The sequence below is a fragment of the Dromaius novaehollandiae genome, chromosome 15, assembly GCF_036370855.1.
Source record: "Dromaius novaehollandiae isolate bDroNov1 chromosome 15, bDroNov1.hap1, whole genome shotgun sequence".
In the NCBI taxonomy this organism is placed as follows: Eukaryota; Metazoa; Chordata; class Aves; order Casuariiformes; family Dromaiidae; genus Dromaius; species Dromaius novaehollandiae.
The window spans coordinates 5,877,529-5,903,147 of NC_088112.1; the positions used below are offsets into that span (position 1 = coordinate 5,877,529).

General features: G+C 40.9%; 1 protein-coding gene across 3 annotated transcripts in view; it reads left to right on the forward strand.

The window, feature by feature from the left end:
- SLIT3 (slit guidance ligand 3) overlaps window positions 1-25,619 on the forward strand; it is a 509,126-nt gene that overhangs the window by 369,259 nt on the left and 114,248 nt on the right. For all 3 annotated transcript variants that reach the window (XM_026098439.2, XM_064520837.1, XM_026098440.2), the window contains 4 exons: window positions 5,800-5,943; window positions 8,579-8,742; window positions 21,841-21,991; window positions 23,202-23,276. In XM_026098439.2, the coding sequence (XP_025954224.1) occupies window positions 5,800-5,943; window positions 8,579-8,742; window positions 21,841-21,991; window positions 23,202-23,276 (534 nt within the window). The remainder of the gene's footprint in view (window positions 1-5,799; window positions 5,944-8,578; window positions 8,743-21,840; window positions 21,992-23,201; window positions 23,277-25,619) is intronic.

The window sequence follows — 25,619 nt, forward strand, 5'->3', positions numbered from 1 at the left end:
ACAGTGTCTGCCTTTTCTGTGTCACTCCTGTAATCCATCTGCATGCCGCTTCCCAAAACAACCGCTAGTTTGTACGTCAGCGTGTAATTCATTAGCTCTTGTGACGCCAGCGCGCTAAGCTGGGCTCACCTGGTGGTGACTCTCCTGGTCATTATTGCACAAGAAACAGGCTCTGATAGTGCAGGAAGCTGAGAAAAAAGCGTTTATTCCCCTGTGTATGTGAATTATTATGTGGTTATCTAAAACCAGCTGTGACCTTATCTGCAGTCGTAAGTTGGACAACGTCGACATTTGAATAACAGGAGTCGAGATACTATGACAGCACGTGCTTGTAACTCACCGGGTAGCAGCGCCAGTGTCACGGGAGCGTTTTGTGGATGTTGTTCAACGGGAGTTGCAATTTTTTGGATGAGGAATGAGACGAGGCCTTTAAAATCTCTCCAAACTAGGACTGTCAGACTGTGCTCAGTGCTTCCTTTTTGACTCATTATTCAGCTCATGAGTTTTCGTTTTTAATTTAGTTTGAATAAATTTGTCATCGCCATCATCATCATCCAGTTTCCTGAACACGGAGAAGCACTTGAAGCTGGCTCGAGCGAGCATGGTGATGAGTTCACGCTGGGTGTTACCAGCTGGAGTGCTGACAGACTCTTCGTTGGTCAGTCATCGCATTAGAAAATGTATATTTTAGGAGATGCCTAAGCATCCTGATGCGGTGAGAGGCAGTCAGATGGCTACCCGTCCCCCCAGACCGTTCCGAGATGTTCCTGGGCCCTAACGCGGTTGTTTTGCCAATGAGCAGGCAGGGGCGCGCGCCGCTCTGCCGCTAGACAGGGCTCATCACCGCTGCCGAGCCGCTCTTCGCAGGAGGTGGCTCTTGCCGTGATGCTTCCCTACGGGCTTTTGCGCTCTTCTCCTGTTAATTGGTGTGCTAAAGCAAAACATGACTCTGGATTCCTTACAAATTTCATGAGAAAATGCTGGGAAAATACATGAAATTTGTTGACTAGTTGGAATTCTGAGTCCTAAGGAATGGTTTCTCCCAACAGAGTCCTTTCTCTGCTCCCTTATAGGGCCTTTGAATGTAGGCGAAGACTTTGGCTATTGATATCCAGTAAAAGTAGTATATATTCACTTTGAGTTTTGCTCTTACCCATGCAAATAACTTCAGTTCCCTTCTTCCTTGCAAGTCTCCTACATATTTTACCTCTGCCTCTTTCCAGCCAGTTTTCGTTCTCTCTGGGGAAGTCTGGCACGTGGGAGGTGCCAGTCCGCTCGGGGGCTGTTGGACATGTTAATTCTCCTTGTGTTGTCATTGTTGTCACAAGGCAAAGCCGGTGGAAAGGACCGAGCAGTTTTGCAGTGGCTCTGCGCAGCTTTCCTCCCTGACACTTCCCTTTGGCTTGTTAATGTACCTGCGATGATTTCTGGTCCATCCTGTAGCAACAGAAATCAACCTGCAGCCTCTGGAGTGCACTGGGGTTGCTAGGCTGCTATTTCAGTCCCTGAGTTATGTGGTTATTTGCTGATGGTTTGATTGCTTGACTTCACTGAGCTGCAAATACAAACATGCTAAGGGTAAAAGCCATTTCAACATCCCCATTTGCTTTTAAAAAAACAATTTTTTCGATCATTTTCTTTTTGGAGTTCAAAATATTTAAATGTTAATCACTTGAAACTGTGCTTGGGCATATAATTCAATTATGGGACCATCTTAATTATGCAGATGGTGCTTATGAGCATCTGATACAATTACTGTGCCAATTCAGTACACGTTCATTCAAAGGGCTTAGCTGAAGCACGTTATTATTTCAATGTGTGTGGACAAATTCACTCTTTCAGGAAATGGGATCGTGGAAGTGTAATACGGCTTTGCTCCGCGCATTGCTCGCAATGGCGTGTAAACCGCAACGTCTTTAACCGCTCTCCTGTACTCTGTGGTGGTCTTTGACTCGCAAGAGATTCCTTCATGGTTTTAACATATCCAGAGGGATGAAAATGGAGACTTGAGTTAATAATCCATCATCCCTCTGGGTAGCATGCGGTTTTATTTCTGCTTGAATTTTTATCCGCCTTTTGAATGCTGCACCACATCTGGAAGCCGTGTGTAAATCTCACTCAATCAAGCTGATAACAAAAAGGGAAAATTAGTGGAAATAACTTTCACCATAAACTGGTGAAAAAGAAACACCCCATAGGTCTTACTAAAATAAGACTGAAAATTTAATGTTGTCCCTTCTTTCAGCATGAGTCTAATAAGAGTGAACCTTCAGTCTGTTGTACAGCATAGTTCAATGTTTAAGCGAGATGAGCATTTCTGATTGCTACAATAGATCTGTTTTTCATCTGCCTTTATGTTAGTTTGGATCGATTTTCATCTCATCACTTTTAACTATATGCAAGGCCAGCCTTATATACCTAATTAATAATTATCTGCCATTAGCAGGGCTGTGACAGTTGAGAAGGATTTAACAAAGAACTGGAATTTACATCGGATGCAATATCCAGAGTGGATAGTCTAAAACAACCAAGAGGTTTGAAGCCTATATAAACATTAATGCTTCTGGCCAAAGGTCATCCTCTAACTTTCAGTGAGTAGGAAGAAAACTTCTTAGAGAGTGGTTTATTCTGTTTTCTCACAGCTTTTCATTTTAATTTTTTTTCTGTCTCACTGCTTCTGATCAGAAATAGGATATTAAAATATCTCATGGTCCATCCAGTATGGCCATATGTGTATTGCTTTTGAGCTCACTTACTGTCTGTCCTCTTTAGATTTAGGTATTGCGCATATATTGTATAGGTGACATAGCGCATACGTGTTGTCACCTCCAAAAAGCTGTGTAGTACCTGGACTCCCGCTCCTGAGCAGTGTGCACAAGCACTTGCCCGTTAGCAATCGCTTTCTCTGGTGCCTCAGCAGAGAAGGTGCCTGCGTATCTGTGGCTGTATGTAGGGTCAGTCTCCTCGGTTTTGTATTTTAACTCTTACAGAAGTGTCACTGATGGTACTACCATGAATAGAAATGGAATAGAAATAGTCATATAAAATTTATGCCAGGAAAACTTGCCCCATTGCAAATTCTAGCTCCCAGTGTTGAGTTTATTCATATTTTGTAGAAACAGATCAGAGAAGGACTTTAAGTCCTGAGTGTTCGCTGCAGTCCCAGATGAGCTTTGGGCCAGGCGCTTACTCACTGCGGTCAGTGGCGGTCGGACCTCAGGCCCGCTCTTCGCACTGGGCTGAGCAGCATCTGCACAGCACAGCTTTGCTCTGTGTGTGCTTTTTAAGCAGCACAGACAGACATGCCTGTTGTCCACATGCGTGAAGGAGACAGTCATTCAGTTGTAGATTCTCTTATTACTGGGATTATTTTCATTTTGGCTTTATGCTTTATTACAAGTGCTGCTTGCAACATAATTATTATAATTATAGCAAAACTACCATCTAGCAAAATAAATCAAAGCGTTTTTTTCATTTCACTTTCCTTCCTGTATAACTTAGCCAGTTACTAAATCTCCATCATGGAGCAACCCATCCAAGTTAGTAAGCATAACTTAAAAACAATGTGGCACTAGTACACAAGGGTGGGGAACAGAAACTGAAGGATTTGCAACATTAAGTGCATGTCTGGGGATATTGCTCAAAACTTAGTAGTTGATGCTGCCTTCTAATGCCTGGTTAGCCTATGCTTTATAGAAAAGATAAGACCCAAGCTTGAAAGAGAAATGCATAATGCATGAGAACAGAGAGAGAACGGATATTGCTTTGGCTTGGACGTATGAACGGCTATAGAAGTAAGTACTAAAAGATGACATTGCTGTTGGAGCAAAGTCTCAGCTGTCTAGTGCATTGGAGGAACTGTTCATAGATCCTAATTTGAAAATTACCCTGTAACTTCTGGCAGAGTCAGCAGAAGTATGGATTAGGTACCACATAATTACCAGTCACAAAAATATAAATTACAGAGGGGTCATACTAGTGCTGTTCATGATTTCTTAAAATGAAAAAAAAATACAACCTCATTTGTCCATCATTGCTTTCTATGGGACCTTCTCGTATAAAGGCATCAAACTGCATTCTCCATGACATATCAAAAAATTCAAGTGAATTAATAGTGACTTTCCTGGTGGCTACAGAGGTGAGTTCCATTGTGACACACTTTCATTCCAAGGAGCTGCATTTGCAATGTCCTTGAGAAAAGGACTCTATCCAGCGTCCATCTCTTTCGTATCACAATTACCATAGCCTTTAGTGCAGCAACGGGGCTCTGCCAAAATGAAGGTGGGACATAGAGCTGTAATGAGCGTACAATGATCCAAAGATTTCCAGGAAAGGAATGGTGGGGTGATATGCAGGGAAAGCACTACCTCAAGGGTTTTTTTGGAGTAAAAGAACAGCAACATCTGCAGCCAGCAAGCACACATTTCTTGCTTGATAGATTTCCCTGTTGTCTATAGGGCTATGTGTGCAGGTTGTTGAAAACAGAAGCTTCCTATGCTGTTAGGGGCCCGTTTAAGATCTTATATTGGCTTGTGAAGGAGTGGAGGATCCCTTTCCCTTTCTAACTATAAAAACATTTGCCTTTTGATTTATTATTAGTGTGGCACTTTACAGAGGACCTCACAAGCCACACTGTTGCAATATGAAGCCCTTTCTCTCATTGTAGGTCATCTCCTACCTATTTTCCTTCCAAGCGGTAAATCGCACATATGTAGATGACAATGAAAATTTATGTGTGCTTCTGTCTAATGGTCTCAGAGAGAGATCCAGGTTGCTGTTGGGACTATATATACTTGGCACAGTTGATAGGACTCTGGCTGGATGACATAAAAGAAGTTGCACTGGTACGGTCCAAGATTTTATGACTGAACTGCTTAAATTCTACTGGCTGGTCACGGTGTAGATGTGCAGAATTAAAAAAAGATGCCAGAATGCCTTTTGTGCTGCTCTTCCATGGCTGCACAGGATTCTGGCATAACTGGGATGAAGTAGGTTCATGGAATTGCAGTGTAAGTGAGGTTGGAAGGGACCTCAGGCAGTCGCTAGCCAAGGCAACTGGAGGGCTCTTGCTTAAAGCAGAGCCAGAAATGAGGTCTGACCGGGTTGCTCAGGGCTTTATCCAATCGGGTCTTGAAAACCTCCAAGGATGGGGACTGCACAACCTCTCCAGGCAGCCTGTTCCACTGCTTGCAACCTTGCCCTTCAGTAAGTTTTAGTCCAGATCCTATGCTCCTCTCTTCTGTTCTCTCAAGAGAATCACATTTTCTCTCCTGTCCTCGCAGAATTTACTCTGCATGCTTAGCACAAGATGTGGAACTTCAGAAATGTCATTTAGACTTAAGACAACTGCTGGTAGAGAAAGTTGAAAGGAAATTCATCTCATTATGGAGTGTGTGTGTATGTATGGAGTAGCAAGGCAGGGAGTATTCGCCATTCCTACGTATATTCAACTTCTGTGGGCAGAACATATTATCCGAAGGCTTCTCTAAAAATCTGTGTGGAATTTTGAAGAAATCTGGGGGGTTGGACATTAAAAAAAAAAAAACAAAAACACATCCTTTGATGTATTTTAAGCTAGCTAGCACTCTTCTATGTCTACATATTCCCCTGGCTATGAAAGTACTAATGTTGATTGTAGTATTTTCATTTTTTTAGTGTAGCAGACAAATGAATGCCTTCAAATGTGGGGCAGCTTTGGCTGACTGGCTTAATATTTTCTTGATTTAACCCCAATGTTCAGTCTGTCTATATTTGATTATTGCAAGATTAATGAATTATAAACCTTTTCTCTGTTTTCAGGCTTCTCAATGCCAATAAGATCAACTGCCTGAGGGTAAACACGTTCCAAGGTCTGCATAATCTCAAACTGCTATCTCTTTATGACAACAAGCTGCAGACCATCAGCAAGGGGCTCTTTGCACCTCTCCGATCGATCCAGACTCTGTGAGTATGCAGGCATATCACAAATGACAGCTCTCCCTTTTTCCCCAAAGATGTTGCCTGTCTTTGCAAAGGCTTTGCATCTGACATGAAGACAATTTGGAAGGGAACTCAAGGCAGTAGCCCCTCCTTTTCTGACAGAAAAAAAAGGAGCAAGAAAAAGAGAAGTATTGCATAAATTCAGCACAGCCACATATTGCTACATTCTGCCCTTAGAAATATACATGTCATAAGTGTATTAAACTCTCCTAATAATTCACTTATGTTGTTCGTTAGGAAGATAATACATGAATTTGGCTCTGTGTAATGTATGAACAGCAGACTCAGTTTAAAACATTGCCTAATGGTTTTTAATGAGCTGGTGAGTCAGTATCCCTCCTCTCTGGGGCTGAGTCCGGCTGTACAGTTCATGACTTCTGAAACTACATTTCAGCTGACATTCCACTTAGGGGAAATGATGCATTGTATTATTTGATCCATTAAGAAAATCCACTAAACGTTTTCTAAGAGTCTTTGAATTGGAGGCATTAGGAGTAGGAGAAGAGGGATCAGAAGCAAAATTGGAAGCAAAAGTATAGAAATGACTTGATACTTCACAGAGTAAGGTTTCGTCCTAAAGCTGTGAGAAGAAAGATAATAAGATAATAGTAATCCTTCAAAGCTGTAGCTGACAGCCTGATATGAACAAAAACAAGAAACAGTCCCTTCATCTGGTATTTTGTGCATGTATTTATATATGTTTGTGTGTATGTATTATATATAAACCTCCTTGCATTTGTTTATTTAGTATGCAAATATATATAAATTTATCTATACACCTATATGTTTAAATAGTGGAAATGTATTGCCTAAATGAATTTTTAAAATGTTTTAATCTCTGAAGAATGAACTAGTAGGGATGATTTCAAGCAGCATGCTACCTGCTACCTCCTCAGGATGCCACAAGCACAACCTTAAATTTGTCCTAGAGATCTGGCTAGTATCTATTGCTGCAAAGCATTAAGACCCTGGAATAATCACTTCCCTAATGTGTGAACATGTCTGTTTTGTAAGCATGTGTGCAGGTATCTTCCCCCCATCACATAACTATGCGTTCCTGCAACAGTAGTCTTTAGCTTCTTCAAGCAATTTATGTATGTGCATGGATATACATGCATACATATATATTCACACACAGACACACACACAAGCAAGGGAGATAAACAAGGTTCATTTACAGAGGTGCTTAAGATTCACCAAGCTAAGCAACAGATGACACCTTTAAGGTATACAAATTTCTTCTAGGTTTCCATGGGGTTTTATTGGCAGCAGTGGTGACCATTACTTAGAAAGGACTTCAGACTTGTTGCTTCCCACAAAGACACTTTTTCCTGAAACGTTTTGATTCTTTCTCCTACTTCTGGTACTCAAAGTGGTTGCCATTTTCTGCCTTTTCCTAGAGCAACATTCTCCCATGTCATATGCTATGTTTTGTTTGTTCTGAGGACCTTTCACTTCAGGAGCAGCTTTACTCCGCCACAGCAGTAATCTTTAGCTTCTTCAGGCACATTCTGCTATGCATGCTTTCCCTTCCCACTCCTTGGCAGCCCTTGCCCTCTTGTATTTTATACATGTTCTATTAAATGACAGTTCTTAAATATAACTGCAAATGGGAAAGAAGTTTTATGCAGGTGAGAAAAATACACGAACAGTAAGAGAACAGAGCTCTTTTGAGGCTATACCTTTACACCTTTGTTCAAAATCAAATTTAAACATCTGTCTTTTTCCAGTTTTCCCAGTTAATGGAGGGCCCATGAAAGGCCCTGAAGCTAAAGGTATGGGTGCACATTCACTTAGCTGAGATCAGAATCAGCTTCTGAGAGAGACCTGCTGCAGTGCTCAACTTTGTCAAACAGAAAGAGTCATAACAGCAGGGAAATGCTGTTTTACTCTAAAACTCTCTAGAGGACTTTATTGATAAAGTCTAAATATCCAGTTTAAAAATGTGCTACAGTGTGTTTCTCCAGCTTGTGGGTATAAGTCCTGCAAATTCTGGGGAATGGATAGATTCAAGCTCTACTTTGCATGAGCAATTTATTCTGAAAAGTAAAAATTTCTGATCCAGGAGGAAATACCTATATGGGGAATTCGGTTAGGCATGATGAGTATGTGCAAACATAAATTTCACTCGTGAGGGAAGACCTCTGTATCATCTCTGGCTTTGCCCACTGATCCAAGGCACTTTACTTATCCACAGGCTGGTCCCTAGGAAACTGAGCTTGCCAATAAAATGTCTTTTAAACCAGGATACAAAACGATCTCTCGGGTCAGGTGCGTTTCTCTCACAATGCATCATACCAAGCTCTCAGGAGAAAACACCGGACTTTGTAGACAGGAGGTCTGTGTCCTTTAAAGCAGGCTTTGCTATATTAATTTTTGTTTCCTCCGCAAAAGGACGTGCAGCAGGCTTAATGAGCTACGAAATGTGATAGCTCGCAGAATTCTCCCATTCATGCGCAGCTCCGCGCGGTTTCCGCCAGGCCTGGGTTTTTGGACGCTTATTCAATTACTCGACTCTTCAGGTTTGCGTTTGAGAAAAACAGTGATGGAGTACAGTGTCACAGGTCACTTCTGATTAAACATCCCATCCTTCTCGCAGACATTTAGCTCAGAATCCATTTGTGTGCGACTGCCATTTGAAGTGGCTGGCTGATTACCTGCAGGATAATCCGATAGAAACCAGCGGCGCTCGATGCAGCAGTCCGCGTCGCCTTGCCAACAAACGCATCAGCCAGATCAAGAGCAAGAAGTTCCGCTGCTCAGGTAATTCATTTATCCAGGCTGTACTGCACTTTCAATTCAGAAATAAGCAGGTCCAGAGAGCCTGCTAATCGAATCTGCAGGACATCGTTTGCTATAATGGATATTATGGAGCATCTTTTAAAATTAAATTTGGAAAATTGAGTTAGTTCCCCAGAAAACCAATTACCTTATGGATTAAAAAAAAAAAAGAAAGAAAGGGGCAGTCTATAGCTGTCTGTCTTCTGTGTCTCTCTTAAAGAAATAAAAACAAAGAAAAGAGAAAAGGTTGTGACATTTAATTTTAAAAGAATTGCTAGCTTGTGAAATGTCTAAGGAAAACAATGAAGATGTGTATGAATCCGTGTGGAAAATGTCATATTTTGGAGGGGTGGAAGCTGGATGGATCTTCATGCAGTTTGTATGCTGCCACAGCTCTCATTGACCTGAACGGGTGCTGAGCTCCAGCGAGCATTCGGACCAAAGCACTGGAATAGTCTGGGCTGGACTTTTATACAGCTGGCAGGGGCACTTGTGACCTAGGACACGGGTCAAGCTGGCGCTGGGGGGATGAGGGGGATTCTTATACTTTGGTAGATTTTTGCTCTCTCTGACTACCGTGTATTAATTCAAGTAAAACTGCTGTTGCAGTTAGTGAGATTGTTGTCTTTAGCAAGTTTTGAATCAACGTTTGTATTATAGTTTGATCAGAAGATTTTGTGTTGTGAGCTAGATGGAAACGTCACCTGAAAAGAATGTGCAAAGTAGCATAAACACCTTTTTCTCAACTCTAACCCTTTATTTATGGTCTAGCTATCAATAAAAGGACATTTATTGCCTTATACAGCACAGCTGAGCAGACTGCTTCTTCATGTGTTTTTTCTATTGGTTGTATTTCAGATTACTGCATTTCAGGTACGCTGTAAAGACAAGCAGGTTTCGGTGAGAAAATCTATTAGGGTGTATTGAGAAGAAAAATGACTGTTATTGATGGAGTATCTTGCAGTGTTTTCTATACAAATTGCTATAATTTTTGTCCTTTCCCTCTGAAAAAAATACCATGATTAATTGTGTTCCTGGTGGTAAAAGGCTGATGACACTAGATGGGGATGCAGCATGAAGCTGAATGGCAGCAGCCCAAAACAAGCCATTGTGCTTTGTGTGGCTCTGCAAGCAATGTGCTGAGCTAAACCTTCTCTTTATGAGGAAAATAAAATAAAGATAACTTCATTTGCAGTCAGATCTTGGGCATGCTTGTTAAATTCTTCAATCATTTGTTACTCAAGCCACAGAATTTCTAAACAAAATTGAAATTATGACATACTTTCATGTAGGTTTTTGGATTGTGTGCATTATAGTAACAGGATAATTAGTCAGTAATATTCATATTTAAAGAAACGTAAAATGAAAATGCATGAATATAATTTGGAAAAGCAAGTGCACTGCAGAAACAGATCGGTATAAATCTGTCTATTTGCCATTGTTATTTCTTCTGTTTTTATTAATAGGTTAGAGAAATTATTGTGTTATGTGTATATATGTCTTGAACAGGCTACTGGCTCTTGGATAAGGCAAATGCCATCTGATATCATTTATGAAAGGTCATAGCTAAAAGAGCAGCAGTGCGGAACGCTGTACCTGGTGATGTGGAGAATAATATTTTGTGTGAGTTCTTATCTTGGGGGTCCTTTCCTTAAGGCTTTAGGCTGTTTCTTTCTTGCTCTCCGGTTCTAGGACTGTATCAAAACCACATGTAGAAGGCATAAACCTGACTTAGGAAGGGGGAGGGCAGGGATTGTATAGCCTCAGAACAAAGATTTCAGCTGGATGAAAACTAATTCTATTCAAAAGCCCAGTAGAGAAGTTATCCTTGCCTGTAAAATTTCCAGATGGCTACGAGACACACCAAACTCAGCTTACTGTCTGCTCACATGAAATGGGCAACTTCTAATGGCTTGGAAGAATCTTAGTTTGTAAATCAGTGCAGAGACCAGACATCCTTGGCACCTGTTCTGCTCAAGTTGTCCCTTTGAATCCTGGCTGTTTCAAACTTGGCATTTAGCAGGAATTTTCCATGTTTTCATTTTGAGGAATACGTTTCATCCCAAGATTTAACATGGCAGATCTCTGTGCAGAGAAGTCCATGAGGTATGAATCTTCATCATTCAGAGTGAGACTCCTGAGCGATGTTTTGCGTTACCCAGAGATGAGCCCGCACGATGATGTGGTGATGACGATGCTCAGTAGTGTCTTTGCTGATTGTGGGATTCTCCTCATCTAATTCTTTTGTTCAGTGCGTGACAAAATAATTTTTATTGAAAATCCTTTTATAAATGTATGCCTCTTTGCTCAGAGGGCTTGCACTTCAGGATCCTGATATTTTCATGGAGTTTGTTTAATACATTTAGTACATTTTAAAGGTCAGAAAGTTTTTTTTGGGGGGGAAACCCTCTAAGAACATGGTGGAGGGTTCGTTAAAGAATGAATATGAGGGTTTTATGCTGAACTTGTCTTTGGCCTTCTGAGAAGTGATGAGGATACAAAGAAAATCTGAGATGTGTGGATGGAGAAGTACGCAGCCAGTGTGGCAATATCACAGCCGTGAGTTGTTCCACTTAGGTGAACCTAACACTCCAACATCAGGGAGAGGAACAGTTTGGAAGTCATAAAATCCTATCTTAGGTTGTCCTGAAGCAATGTATATGTTTTCCATGTTCATGTGCAAAATATCATAAAGGAGACTGTCAGGAAGGACATGGCATAAGAAAAAGTGTGATCGTTAAGTAAATTAAGAGACACGGGGAAGCACTTTTAGTACAAGGGTAAGTGACAGTAGCGGTAAGCAGGAATGGGGCAGGAAAGTGGAGATGTTTGAAGTTTCATCAGGTTTTTTGAAATGGTAGAGGGACATCAAGAAGGTAACGTCAAGAGTACACATTCAGACATGCAGGCGGGCTTAGGAGAACTGTATTCAATTAATTAAATGAAATTCGGGGACAAAACTATGCAGTATTGTAAAAATAATCTAGAAAACTTTTTTTTTTCATATTTTCCTTCAGTTTTTAACCCCAGCTCCCCATCATCCTTTTGGATAGTCCTTAGCTAGAACGTTCCTTCTTTTTCAAATTCATCAAGGCACTTTCCTCGGATTCTATTCCCTCTCTGAACCCAGTGACTCAAGCTTTTACTGATAGTGATGAAGCAACATCTGCAAAGGTTATGAGTCGTCACAGGACAGAGATTCTGTGCAACTGGTAGATAATGTACATAATTCTTTTTAAAAGGAGAATTGGAAGCATTATACCATGAAATGAAGGAACAGCAGGGAAAGGGACATGTTTTTGCCTGAGGCTGTGAGACAGGCAAAGCTGTTGGATATACTGTCTACTATGTTTAAGCTTCAGATTGCAATGGATACTAATTTCTTGTGGGTTTTTGCCTTCCATTTAATGTGACGAACCAAAATAATAATAACCCACACACACACACTCAACCCTCCCCCCAAATGTAGATTCTGAGACTAGAAGAGACTTTTCTTGAAAGAGAAAACAGGGGAATGGGACTAATTCTCTCCTCTGTTTACAAAATGGAAATACTGTCATTTTCAGTAGCGACAATAAAATCCTGATGATGATTTTCTTTTTGGCTGCATCTGCCCACTGTGACGAAGGATCCAACAGGACTTGCCAGGCTTAAGTCTCTGGAGGCTCCCATTCTTTGGAATAGGAGGAAATAGAAAAACAAAAGTCTTCTGCCCAGTAGCATTTGATTAAGTCCACTACACAGCAGTTTTGTTTTCTAAAGCAGCACTGGGCTTTAGGAGGAAGGGAGAGGACTCCAGGAGCAGATTGTGTTGTCTCTGTGGTAGCTTATTGTCACTTTGAGAGTTGGCAGGATCCTTGATTGCTGTGCAACACTGTATGAGGTTTTGCAGAGAGCTGTCCTTGTATTCAGGAGTCTTTTTTTCCCGCTGCGATATGCTTGCATTTTTCAGTATATTGTGTATTTGAAAAGTCATGAAAGATCCACCTGCCATACCTCCACAGACCATTTCTGACAATGATCAAAGCATATGTATATCTATGAGTATCGCATCACTGAAGCTTTTTCTCTTCTAGCTCTTGGAAATAAGAATTAGGTTTCTATTTGAAGCCCTAAGAAGTAAAGCTGTCTTACTGCTTCCTCTTGCATTGGGGCATGCATATGATCTAACTGATTTTAATTACCTGCTTCCGTCCCAGAGAGTGCTGTACAACCCAAAGCACCTCGAATAATAGCAAGAGGACAATGAAGCATCTGCCTGCACAATCCTCTCCTTTTTGGACACTACCTCTTGTTAACCCAAATCAAAGCCAGCCTCTGTGATACATGTGGAAAATAGATCCAGAACTTGCATGACTAGTGTCATACCTCTTGCGTTATCCCTGTTACTAGATAGCAGTGCAGCAGAGTGTACAGCTGTTACATGTTCCATCATAATTTTCAAAGGCATTGATAAACCTCTTCTGACAAATTGCAGTCTTCCCGCTGATTCCTCATTTGTCTTCTCCAGTCTCTATGTTCATTCATGTTCACCCCTCCTCGGTTTCTGTCTAGTTTGGAACAGAGTTCCTATTACTTGTGATCTCTTGATCTTTCCTTCTCTCTTTTCTGCGTTGTTTCAGCCTTAGAACTACAGAACTGTGATGGACAGAGCGTTGCCAGTGATGAGACGGGGACATCAAGGCTTTTTGTCTAGTCCCAAAGGCAGTTCACATGTTCCCTGCACCTTGGTCTCCCTAGGTTATTCCCCTCCCTGCAGTTAGTGGCATTTGAGCTCTCAAAATGAAAGGTGCAATATAGTGTTACTTTGTGTGTGCGTGTGTGTGTGTGTGTGCATATATGTTTTTACATTTTTTTTCCTGAAAGAGACAAAGACTCAGGAAAAGTTCCTTCAGAGGTTATTTGAATATGGCAAAACTGAGGAAAAGCATTTGTTGTGCATAAAGATAACTCTAGTTGAATGAGAGCAACAAAGTGCCTGCAGATTAAATTCTTGATTGAATTCATAGTTATGAAATTAAAGTTTTCACTGTACGCTGTAACTGAGGATATTTGAGCTTTGATTTACATGAATTTTTTTCTGAAGTTAAAGCTATTAATGCAACATAACTGGTAGGCCTGATAGTAATAGAGCTAAATTCCCTTGTACTGTAGAAATGTACCAGTTGAAAAAGTAATTTAGCTCTACCGTATACTGATTATAGCCCTTCGTTTCTTGGAAATCTTTGATAGCTGCTCAGATCTTTATGTGATTACTCATGGCTGTTGCTCTAACCCTTAACCAGCTTGTGACGAACAGTACAGTGAAGGTTTCCTGCACTGCTGTAGGAGGCATGAAGACAAAATGGAAACCATTTTCCTTGAGGAAGCCTGAGTGTAACTTGGGCTATGTGGGTCTGTTTGGCAGAGAGTAGAGTTCTTAATAAGAAAATTAAAGTTTATTTTAAGGCTGTACTTCATCTTGTCTGTAAGTTGAGGTAGTCCTCAAAAAACTTAAACAGCTGAACAGCTTTATTGCCAGCCAACATCCTTAGTCACAGTTATGGTAAAGAGGCAATGAAGGGAGAGAGCATGAATGTTGAGTCACAGATGCATCCGTATCACTGTGGCATCTAGGTAATGTAGTTGTCCCAGGGTCCCTAAAGGGCAGTGTAAAGAGCAGTATAGATTTCTCATTTGAGATCTGAGTTGTCCTCTGGAGGTGTCTTCGGTAGCTATGGAAGAAAGCTGAGCGTTAGAAATTCTTCTGACTCAGGCTCCTCAAAAAATAAGGTGGGAAGAGTTCTCCTCTCTCTGAAGTGGTCCCTTCTGGTGGGTTTGGGTTGGGAGGGGAAGGGGTGAAATGACATTGTCATTGCATGTGTTGAGCTTAAGCTGAGCAACACTGACCTGAGATGCAAATTTAGCACTTTGCTGTGAGTGTAGAGGTCACTTGAATAGGATGAAGAAAATAATGGGTAAGACATTGGCAGGAAGAGAGCTGGTCAGCTAAAGCCAGTGCAGGAATGTTTGAGTTTGCAATTGGACAATAAAGTTTCATCTGAGACTGAAACAGTCTCCTGAGGCGTTACAGTCTGATAGGACAGTTAAAAATAGGGGCCCATATACAAATTCTTAGCGAACTACAGATTCAAGGACAGATAACCAAACAGATCTCGGGTTACCAGAGCTGAATCAACATTACCACTAAATCATACAATTTTGGGTGGGTGTAGAATCTGTCTAAAGGTTTTTTTCTTTATCAGAACTGGCAAATACCTGTGGATATTGATATTCCTTTTTCAACATGTTTTTGCAAATGTTTATGTGGAATGATCTTTATATACAACCAAATGCTTATGATTTTTTTTTTGAAGTGTAATCTACTGTGCACAGAAGAGAATATTGTGCTTGGCTATTTTTTCTACTCTGCCAAAAAAAAAGAAGAAGAAGAAGAGGAAAAAAAAAAAACTGCGTTCCTTCATATTTCTTGCAGTAGTCTGCCACAAGCAGAAAAGCCAAAATGTGCCTTTGGAGTATCTCATCTCTCATGTGTTTGGGGAGTATAAATTAGAGTTTTGGCGGACTTTTCTTTATGCACTGGTACCTCTTGTTCATTGTGGTTGATGATTAGCTTAGGCAGTTCCTGAGAGCAGCGTTTAATTAGTGCAGCAGAGGAAAAGAGACTTGTTCAAAATAATCTCTAGAGGTTTCTCAGGAAGGTGTTTGCAGGGCAATGACCAAACTTGTTTCTAGTAAGACTGAGAGAGTTCATTGACGCTGAAATTACTGAGTTTATTACATAGATTCTACTTAATACTGAAAATCACTGTATTTTATAGAAACCTTTGGAAGATATGAACTATCTCATTGCTTAACAGAGTACCATGGAGGAATTTATTCCAAGAACTAAGGCCAGAACTGATGAATTATTAAATTATTGGTAGGAATGCTAGTTATATGTATAATTTCTAAATAAGTGAGGTATGGATTCCAGGTTCATGCATACTTTGAATTAGTCATGAAAGAAAATTAATCATAATACGATTTTTTGTCATTTTGCATGAGTCATGAAAGAAAATGAGTAATCCAATTTTTCTATCAGTGAGGACTCTGACTACTCTGGCAACTTGTGGGGAAAAAGGTTTTATTATGTTAAGTTCCCTTAAAATGCTGCTGCTATAGTTTCTTCCCTAGAGAATATAAAGATTGAAGTGATTCAGATTGCCTTATTTTTGGTGCTGTAAGCATGCAAACCCACAGTATGAGGTAATGAAGTTAACGCTGTACTTGGTTACTGACATTCTCGAGTATTTTGCAGGTTGACTTTCTGCAAAATGATGCTGGTTAATAACAAGGCAGTTAAGTAGAGCTCCTTGCTCTGTTATCTGTCATCTCTGTTCAGGTACTCCGCTTGTTCTCTGTATAGGCAATGAATAATCTGCCTGATGCTGAGTTTGTTCTTTGGGCAATGCAAACCCCTTACTAAGGAAAGTGGCATTTTTTTAAAGCACAAGCACTGACCTTCACTGAAGTCCAGCAAAACATTCTGATTAGTTTGTAGGACAGTCAGCTTCCTCCCTCGTTCACTTTGCCTGCAAGTACATTGGAGATGTGACTTTCAAAAGCTCTCTCCCCTGGCCGAGCTGTGCAGATATTAAAGTCAATGGGAGTTTTATTTCAGTGGGAGCTGTCAAGCCAAAACTGAATGCCCTACTTTGTATGCCAAAGATGCAGGGATGAGTTACAAGGAGTAAAGCTATGTGAAGTAATCTGGGATGTAGGAGAGGGAGAATGCTTCCATCAGCAAATGATGTGCAAAACCCAACAGATATTATGCCAAGAAAGAGCAATGACAAAATACTCCTGTTTGCCTTAAGTATGTGTTTAGTAGCATGTGTTTTCTACAGTGTTTTAAAGTGCAGTTAAGAAAAAAGAAAAGCATTGGTAATTACAGATTGTCAGTGTGAGTGCCACCAGCGTGATAGGCTGGCGGGACTTTTAGGGGAGCATTTCTGGCCAAAACTTGGCCATCGGCTCAAACTCCACTATTAATAGTATGAGTTGTGGTATTTGTAAGATTGGCTTTTAAAATGAATGGGGAAGACCAAATGGCATTTACACTGACAGGAGACACCAGGAGAGAGTAAGTAGCTAGTCAAGAGCAGCATCGATCAAGCATTTCACGTGTGGTGGAAGCTGCACATGCTTCGTGGAGGGAGCTCTTTGCAGGCCTTTGGTAGTGTTTTCTATCACAACAGCTCTGTCTTGGCAGTCACCTGGGCTCTGTTCCTGTACACTAACCCCGGTTGTGCTACAGAGTGTTCCTGCAGCCGTAGCACGCAGGATGGCCTCCTGTGTCCAGCACCTCTTTGCATGGGTGGAGTGGAGAGCAGCTCTCGGTGAAACCTTCAGCTTGTGCTTCTCCATGCTGCTTCCTCTCAACGCTCTTCTCTCTCTGGCGCTGCCTAACTCTGACTCTGGCTGTTCGTGGGGTTTTCCTTTGTGCTTGATCTAACCATGTGGTAGAACAATACAAATGGAACATGGTTCTGTCAAGCACCATGGAAGGCTGCATACTCCCTGCCGCATGGCATGCTGGGATACTTCTGCTGTTTTCACAAGCATCAAAAGGTGAGAGATTCCCCTTTTCTTGCAGGAAGAGTGGAAAAGGTGATGTGTATTGCTTGACGGGACCCACAGGCACCTGTGGGACACCAGGGGAAGCCCAGTGACTAGTGGTGTTTGGAAGCGACTTTCCAAGGGGCTTGCATGCAGAATAACCACTTCCAAATCATTACTCTGTTTAATTGCTGTTAGAATGAACAAGTTAGACATCCTGTTGATCTATTCAATTCAGCTTCAAAGTTAATTCCAGCCATACCTACAGAACTGAAAAATCATTTTTATGTAACTGCATTAGAAAAAAGTAACCCGGGTGTCTCTGTTTTGAGCCATTGTGTGAGCCCTTCTGCTCAGGGTACCCTTCGGATGCTGTTTGGTGTAAGGAGGTGCTTGCTACTGAAGCTGACCTGGGAACTGAGCTAAACAATCTTAATGTGCTGCTGTTTTACTGCGACGAAGTGTACTGCAAAAGAGCTTCAGGAAGGTCTACGTAGCATTGTCTCATCCCTCTTGAACCAACATGGGTAACGTGGCCCTGTATGAAAACATCATCATCCAGGAGTTACCTAATACAAAACTAAATCAGCATACCCAGCATTGTCCTTTCTGGATTTGACAGTGCCTCCCTTTCCCCCATGTGAAGTAGAGGTAATTGCACCTAATTTATAAAGCACTTTGAGAGCCTGATGCAGAAGTTTTTGTACAGGGAACTACTGCCTCTCCGTGCAGCGTTGTTACATATCTATTGTGGAGCCATCAGAAGGACATCTGCAATTGCTCACTTTTCTCCCTAGCTACTGATTAGAATTAACGCTACTGGTGTGAAATTGTGGCTAAGAATGTATCTGGTTTTTACCTGAAAACTTATGTCAATTTTGATCTAGTGGTTGAAGAAGTGAGTGTCTGGTTTCCTGGTTTTTTGGCCGGTTAGACTTGTGATCAAGTGTTTTCTTTGTGATCTTATTTTGGGTGCCAAATCTGAAACCGCTGGATCCAAGTTTTCTAGAAAGAGTATATCAAGTAAGTGCACAAGCCCCTGATGAGATAGCCTGAGTTTTTTTCCAGTAGCACAGATCATCTAGCACTCGTTTTGAGTCCTTTGGGAATTACTAAGTGTTAAAAGCTGAAACCAGGTTTGCTAAACAGTGCTTAAAAAGAAAAATAGGGAAAAAAAGTATTTGTCTCAGCTACTTAATTTCTCTATGTGGGTATTAGGCACCTAAATTTTTTCGGTGTGTGGAAATGTGATATTTCTTTGTCTTGACGTACTGTTTTACAATATGACATGTGTGTTCGCTTTGTAATATTGCAGTATTAGAATGCCCTGGTACCTGATAGTGGTGTTGCATAAGCTGTGAAGTGAAAACGTTATTGCTGTAACTAGTAATTCGGATAAACACCATTGCTATCAGTTAAACACAGGCCTTAACTGTTGCCTTGGCTACTCATTTTATAGCAAACTTAGTTCTTTTTAATTTGGGAAGTTACTGGAAACCCTTGGGTCATGTTTTACATTCAACTGAGTTTCCCAGAGTTCTCAGCTGCCGGCTGCACATGCTTTCAGGTGTAATGAAATGGCCAAATGGTTCATCTGGAACAGTAAAATGAAGTCAGGTGTTTCTTGTGTGCCTCTTCTGCATCTCTTCTCCATGGCTTTCCACAGCTGATTATCCAGACTGCAAGAAGTAATACATGCATGTGACGTTTAATTGTGCTTCCCGAGCCCCGTCGTCTCCACTCAGAGCCCTGCCGTAGGATGCTGATAAAGCCTGGTGTGGAGAAATGGATATACGCACTTAACTAGTTCTGCAGCAGATGGCTGGATTTTGCATTAGTATCCCAGATGGGAATAACTCAGTAGAGCAGCCACCTGTCTGAGCGATCTCAAGGCTCAGGTCAAATAGTAAATGTTACCTAGTCTTTGGCAGATGATTCCTGCCATCTCACAGTCTAATGGATGGCTGAGTACTTGATGAGCATATACATGCAATTCATTACTTTTGACTCTGTGCTTCCCTGGGTAACTCTTATTTAGACCCGTTCTTAAAAAAAGAGAAGAAAAAAAGAAAGGAAGAGCAGTAGGAAGGCGTTGCTTGTTCCCTCTGTCCCTGCTGAGCGGAGCGGGTTCACCTGCCAGAAGCGCCGCTATGGGGGCCAGGTGCCCAGCGACATCAGCTCCCCGTGGCCGATGCGGTGGGGACAGGAACGCGGTCCACACCCCAAGAGTCAGGCTGCTCAGTCACCTGGGGTAAATATTCTGTATTTGTTCTGCCAAGAAGCCTGAAAGAAAACCAAAGGCCAATTTTCACCCTCTAATTCTATACGCCCCTTTTTCTCCTTCCCAGATCATTCTGCCTACTCTCCTGTCCTTTTTCCATAGCAAGATGAACCTTGTATCTATAAGGAGACTAAAAATTATACTTAATAAAATTTTACCCTGTGTAACTTCATGACATTTGTGATTATTGTTTCAAGGAACATTTTGACAATGAGAAATAGAAGCATTTGTTTAAGGGTTAATTTCAGGATTTCCACATCCCTTTCTGATCACTGAGAAATTGTAATGAGTCTTTCGAGGTATAGTGTAATTATAGCAGTTTTAATAAATTCTGGTCCTGATAGCTGTTCATCATATGCTTTGGCACTATTCCCAGGAATCATAATCAACCAAAACTAGTTTTTCGTAGACCTAAGAAAGAATAGCTGTATGTTCTTGTAATCAGCTATAATATGTTCATGTCTTGATGTTTTAGCCTGACTGTCAAGGTTGGAGTTTTTAGGGCTGAGAATCAGAAGACTCTCTTGAAAAGATGGAGATTAAACGTTGGGGGTATGGGGAAACGCTTAGTGTGTATTTTTAGAATGCTTTAAAATACCCAGTGGTCCTAACGCTTTAAGTCATTTCAAATTAATGAAAATGTCTTGAAGTGCAAAGACTTTTGATTCAAGTTTCGAGTATTCCTGCAGTCTGTGTCCACTGCCATCAAGCTGAAGAACAATAGCTAGATCTCACTTTAGTTGTTTAATTTACAAGAAGCATGATAACCCGTGAAGTATTTAGCACCACAGAAGCAGTAATATACAAAGCTGTGCATAATCCGTTTCCCATAGTCTAGTTTGGGATTTCAAAACTAAACCCAAGTGTATCTGTGGAATCAAAATACTACACTGCCTGCAGAATTGCTTGCTCTCACTGCATCACCCTGTGGAGGTAATATGTAACATAAATTAAAATAAAAGTGGCTTTAGGTGATTCCTTTTTTCTTACAGAAAGTAGTATGTGGTCATAAAACAAGCGGCGGTGTATTTATCAGTCTGGAAAGGGGAAGCAGGCTAGGAATGTCATCATCTCTCTCAAAACAAAATGCAGCTCAGGTTTAAGTTTTTATTGATGTTTTCAGGTTCTTTTAAAACTGAACTTGTTCAGATTGTTCCTGGGGAAGCCTGGCCTGTTCGAGTTAGCACTTTCAGCTGAGTATTTTTGACTTTGAGAAATACCTTTTACAATTGCAATTGACTTTCAAGACTCTGGAAAATTTAAAAATACCCACTGGTAGTTCTGCTCACCGGGCATTACATGCGTTTGCAGAGACGACTGGTGATCCCATTATGAAATACGAAGTGAGCAGGCAGGTATTGCATGGCTGGGTCTGTCTTGGCAACACTTTGATTACATACACATTTATTAATACTCTTGGTTCCTTGAAGCACAGAGATCAAGTTTCCAACCTCCTATTATTAAAAGAGAAAAAAACAAGCCTGAAAAGGACAGATTAGTTCTCTGAGCCTAATTGGAAATGCATTTCATTAGAATGGGTCAAGAACCTAGTCAAAAAGGTCTGGCAATCACAGTGTAATGGTACATTAGGGAGTGCTTCTCACTAAGTATGGTCTACCTGTTCCTTAATTAAAATGAAAATGATTTAAACTGCTACTATTTTCCTCTGCTGTTTGTTTAACATAGTTAATAAAGGTATCTAACTTTTGGAAAACTGGCAAGGTTCTCTCATACGAGATTGCTCTCAAGGATAACTCTAAGAGCTGAAGTCTTAAAAAGTTGTTTTTGAAATGCCTTCTTTAAAACTCCTTTGTCATTTGAATGCTCCAAGGTAGTTCCTGCTTTCATGAGACCCCTTTTCCTTGTTGCTGGAGTAAGTACCAAATGGGAAAAAGTGATTTTGGTGGAGCTCCTTGAAGCAGACCCCAACAGCTAATTATATGTGCTTAAAAAAAGATGCTTTAACAAATAAACTTCTTAGACAAGGAATTAATCTCCCAAGAGAAGAGTGAAAAAACAGAGCCTGGTCTTGGGAGTAATTTGAAAAAGAGCTGAGCAAAAGGCTTTGGCAAGTACTAAAATTGTGTGCAGGAGCTGGGAGATGACAGGAGACAGTGCCAAGAATAGATTCTTCAAAATCTCTGTTTGCTGCAGTTATCAGGAGCTGTTTGCTGGAATATATTTTCCTTTCATTGCAGGGTCAGAGGATTACAGAAGCAAATTCACCGGGAAGTGCTTCATGGACCTTGTCTGTCCTGAGAAGTGTCGCTGCGAGGGAACAATCGTAGACTGCTCTAACCAAAAACTAACCCGATTACCCAGTCACCTTCCTGAATATACTACTGATCTGTAAGTGCTGGCTCTCCGAGATGTGGTCAGTAAGGCCTGTTGGTTTTCTAAGACCTCTTATGTATTTTTCCTGGTTTTTAAAGACTATAGACACAAACCATTTCAAGGCACCTTCCACTCTAATGCTTATAAGGAGTAGAGGAAGTTGACTTGAATTCAAAGAAGTGCCACAGCTTCTCTCTGATTTCCTTAACCATCATGCTAAATGTGGAGGTAAGAAAGGAGCCATGGCCCTGTGCATCAGCTGCCTGTGTATGTTGTCTTGAAATGTTGGCCTGTCATGTGGCCTAAGCTAGAGATGTTTACATGGTGCCTCTCCCTTCTACCTTTGAGTCCATTCTCCTTGCATCTGGTCATTTTTATTTAAGAAATGGATTAACTCTTTTGACCGAAATTTGTAATGAGGAACTAATTCCATGTCAGCAGTGCCAGCTACCTGGGTGAAGTGACTCTCACTGTGACTAGTATGTTGTTAAGCTACAAGTGATCTTATGAAATTTATCTGCTTTTAGAGATTCTTAGGAGTTACGAACATAATATGCTTTTAGAAAGAGTATGAGAAAACAAGTTTATTACTTGGTAACTTAAGATTCTGAGAGATTACGATCTGAAGAGATTCACAATTTTCTTTTTGTGTTGCTTTTCTCTTTATGGTATTAAAATACTCTCTTTAAACTCCCACAAAAATGTTGATCTGAAGTCTAGAAAGAAAAAAGAGAGACTTTCAGAAATACAAGAAAGTATCTACATAGAAAAAATGAGCTATATGTAATCAGAGACCGCATTTTGCATCCCAAACGTGCCAAAGCAGTGATCTTGGCAGTATTTTTGAAGAACAGTAGCCTTACATGGGAAAGGACCTGAAATCAGATCCCATCTGTTTACATGAACAGACCTCCAGCTAGTGCATGTCCTCTGGCTTTGTGTGGGTAGGGTTTCTCATCCCGTGTCCTGCCCGTTGAAAGAAGGTGGCGTTCTGGCACTGTCCTTTGGCATCGTGTTCTTAAAGGAATTCTAAGCTTTTACTATAGATAGTCTTATATGTTCCCTTTCCTTGAAAGTCTGACTCTTGCCTCTGGGAGTCTGGTAGAGATGACAGTATCTTGTTTAACAAAGGTCATAATTCTCTGTGTGGCTCTCTTGTATGGCACAGGGAGATATCTAGAGAGATCTGTCAAGCACTAAACATCTTTTTATTTCTTCCTACCAGGCGTTTGAATGACAATGATATTTCTGTTCTGGAAGCTATCGGACTCTTCAAGAAATTGCCAAACCTCAGAAAAATGTAAGTTCAAGTCACTTGCTTGTTAGCATATTTAAGTCTACATCCTGCCCTATACTGTGCAGAAGGAGGAAGGGATGAAGCTTTTATACTTTAGTACCACAGTAGCAGAACTCACTTTTTTAATGTGAATTTAAGGGAACTGAATGAGTTCTTGTTAGACAGGCCCAGTTAAACCACAGTGACAAAGGAGTATTGCCGGTATTCTTTAGGCTGTGTTTCCTAAATTTGACTTATGGCGTTTGAAGGGAATTCAGTCCAGGCATCCATTCCCATTAATGCTTATTATTAGAGATGGCCACCAAGTTTAGTATTCTGTTTTTGTCTTATGAATGTGTTACCTCATGTAACTATCGAGGCCACATTATATCTGAAATAGAACTCCAAATAGGGTGATTGTGCCAAAAGTTCAAAGTGAAAATGATATTACAAGAAATAGATGATGGTAACAACCTTCTTTAGGTTGTTACTATTTTGGAGCAGAGAATCAAGCTGCTAATTTAGAGATCAGTGTTTCTGTGTATATTTAATAAGAGTTGTGTTTTGAAAAGAGGATAATACATTAGACACCTTCTGATTGGTTTTCTAAATGGATTTTTAAAGTGTTAACCCCATGACACTATGTCATATGACATATAATGTCTTATCCACTGTTTACTTTTCATAAAATTTTATTGCTTCTGCTAAATTCAAGGTAATCTAGGCTTTCTGTCCTGTGTTCAGGACACACATGGTGCTGGCCATCTGGAGCTTCCTAACCATTTGAAGCTGTGTAAGATCTCAGGGGTTCGAGAGACAGCTATAGTGTGATTCTTATGTCAGTTTTATTTCTGCAGGAGTTTGAGCTGCCGTGCTGCAGGTTGGGAGTGGGAGGTGTGTTTGTGCAAGTATGGGCCATCAGACCTGGGAATTAGTCATATACTTCAGCCTAGAATTTTATCAATGATCCATAAGTTGTCGTTACAGCACACTTAGAAAGAGTCATTGACGTTGTAGCATGCTGTTGTCCATAATATATAGCTGCCTAATGTAAATGGCAATGAACAATGCATGACGTATAAAAGTATACACAAATGGGAAAGCATTTGTCCTCATCAGACCTTAAAGATTTAGGTTTTGAAAAACAGTGAGATGTAATAGCTGGAATCATTTCTTTCGTTCGATCTGAGGCTTGCTGCAGGCTGGTTGTGGTGCTGTCCTTCCCGTTTCCATCAGTCACTCAGGTGTGAGGCGCCTCGACAAGCCTCTATGGTTATGCATAAATGCAGCAGGAAGCAGTTATGATGGAGTTTTTAAGAGCTGGTTTCTTGCGAAACAAAAAAATCTTTCCGCTCTATTTCTTGGCAGGAGATGAGAACCCAGGAGTACAGGTGCACTTCATATGGCTGAATTCTGACAAAGAGAGCCCTATGCTTCATAAAAAAAGTGTCATCTCCTATGGATTTTTAGTGGCAGCCTCCAAGCAGGAAGCTCTTTAGCTACCCTTAGTAGCTGAGCTCATTTCTTGGCTTCTCCCTGGTGTTGTAAAGAACTATCTCAGTTTGAATAGAGGAATTTTCTCAAAAGGATGCTGCTCCGTGTAAGGCAGTAACATTTCAACCACAACGTCACTCAGTGGCTTGATTCTTGAAAAGCTGGGATCAGACGTCTTTTTTCTGATTTTCCAGGAAAAACAAACGCACATGCCCTCTTTCCTTGTATGTTATTCTTTGACATGTACTGAGTAGCCTCCTGCTAATTAGTAGGCCTCTCTCCATCATGCAAGACAGGGGTGTAGTGTCAGTATAGGGAAACAACAGTGGATAGGGCTTCAGCTACTCCTAGTGCCACTGCAGCAGCTCCGTGCGGGTGGCAGCGGTGGGATAGAGGCGCTCTTCATTAAGCCATGCCACTTACTGCTGCTGTTTCAAATTAAGGAGGAAAAACACTGGTCAAGCTCCCGTTTTTCCAGGTGTATATGGGACACAAATTTCTCCTGTTATTTGATGGGCAATATTGACATAGTCTTATCATACTCCTTGCCAGTTCAAGTGTTAAAGGAAACAGCAGATATAAGAACATGTTCCTAGGCTGAAGGAGAGTGCTCAGAGCGTTGTGCTGGCAGGCCATTGGCGACAATCGCCTTTGACAGGAGATACTGATACAAGGCTTTTTTCTTAATCTCTGCAATTCCTGCTTTTCTGAAATGAACAGTGCTGAGGTAGCCAAGTTAATTGCCTTTTTATGGTTAGCCTGAGCTGAAAGGATGGATATTTGAATTTGCCTGCTCATTGTCCTTCACCTCAATTTAAGACTCATTGGCAAATGCATCAAAGACGTTTGCAGAGAAAGTCCTTTAAGAGTCCC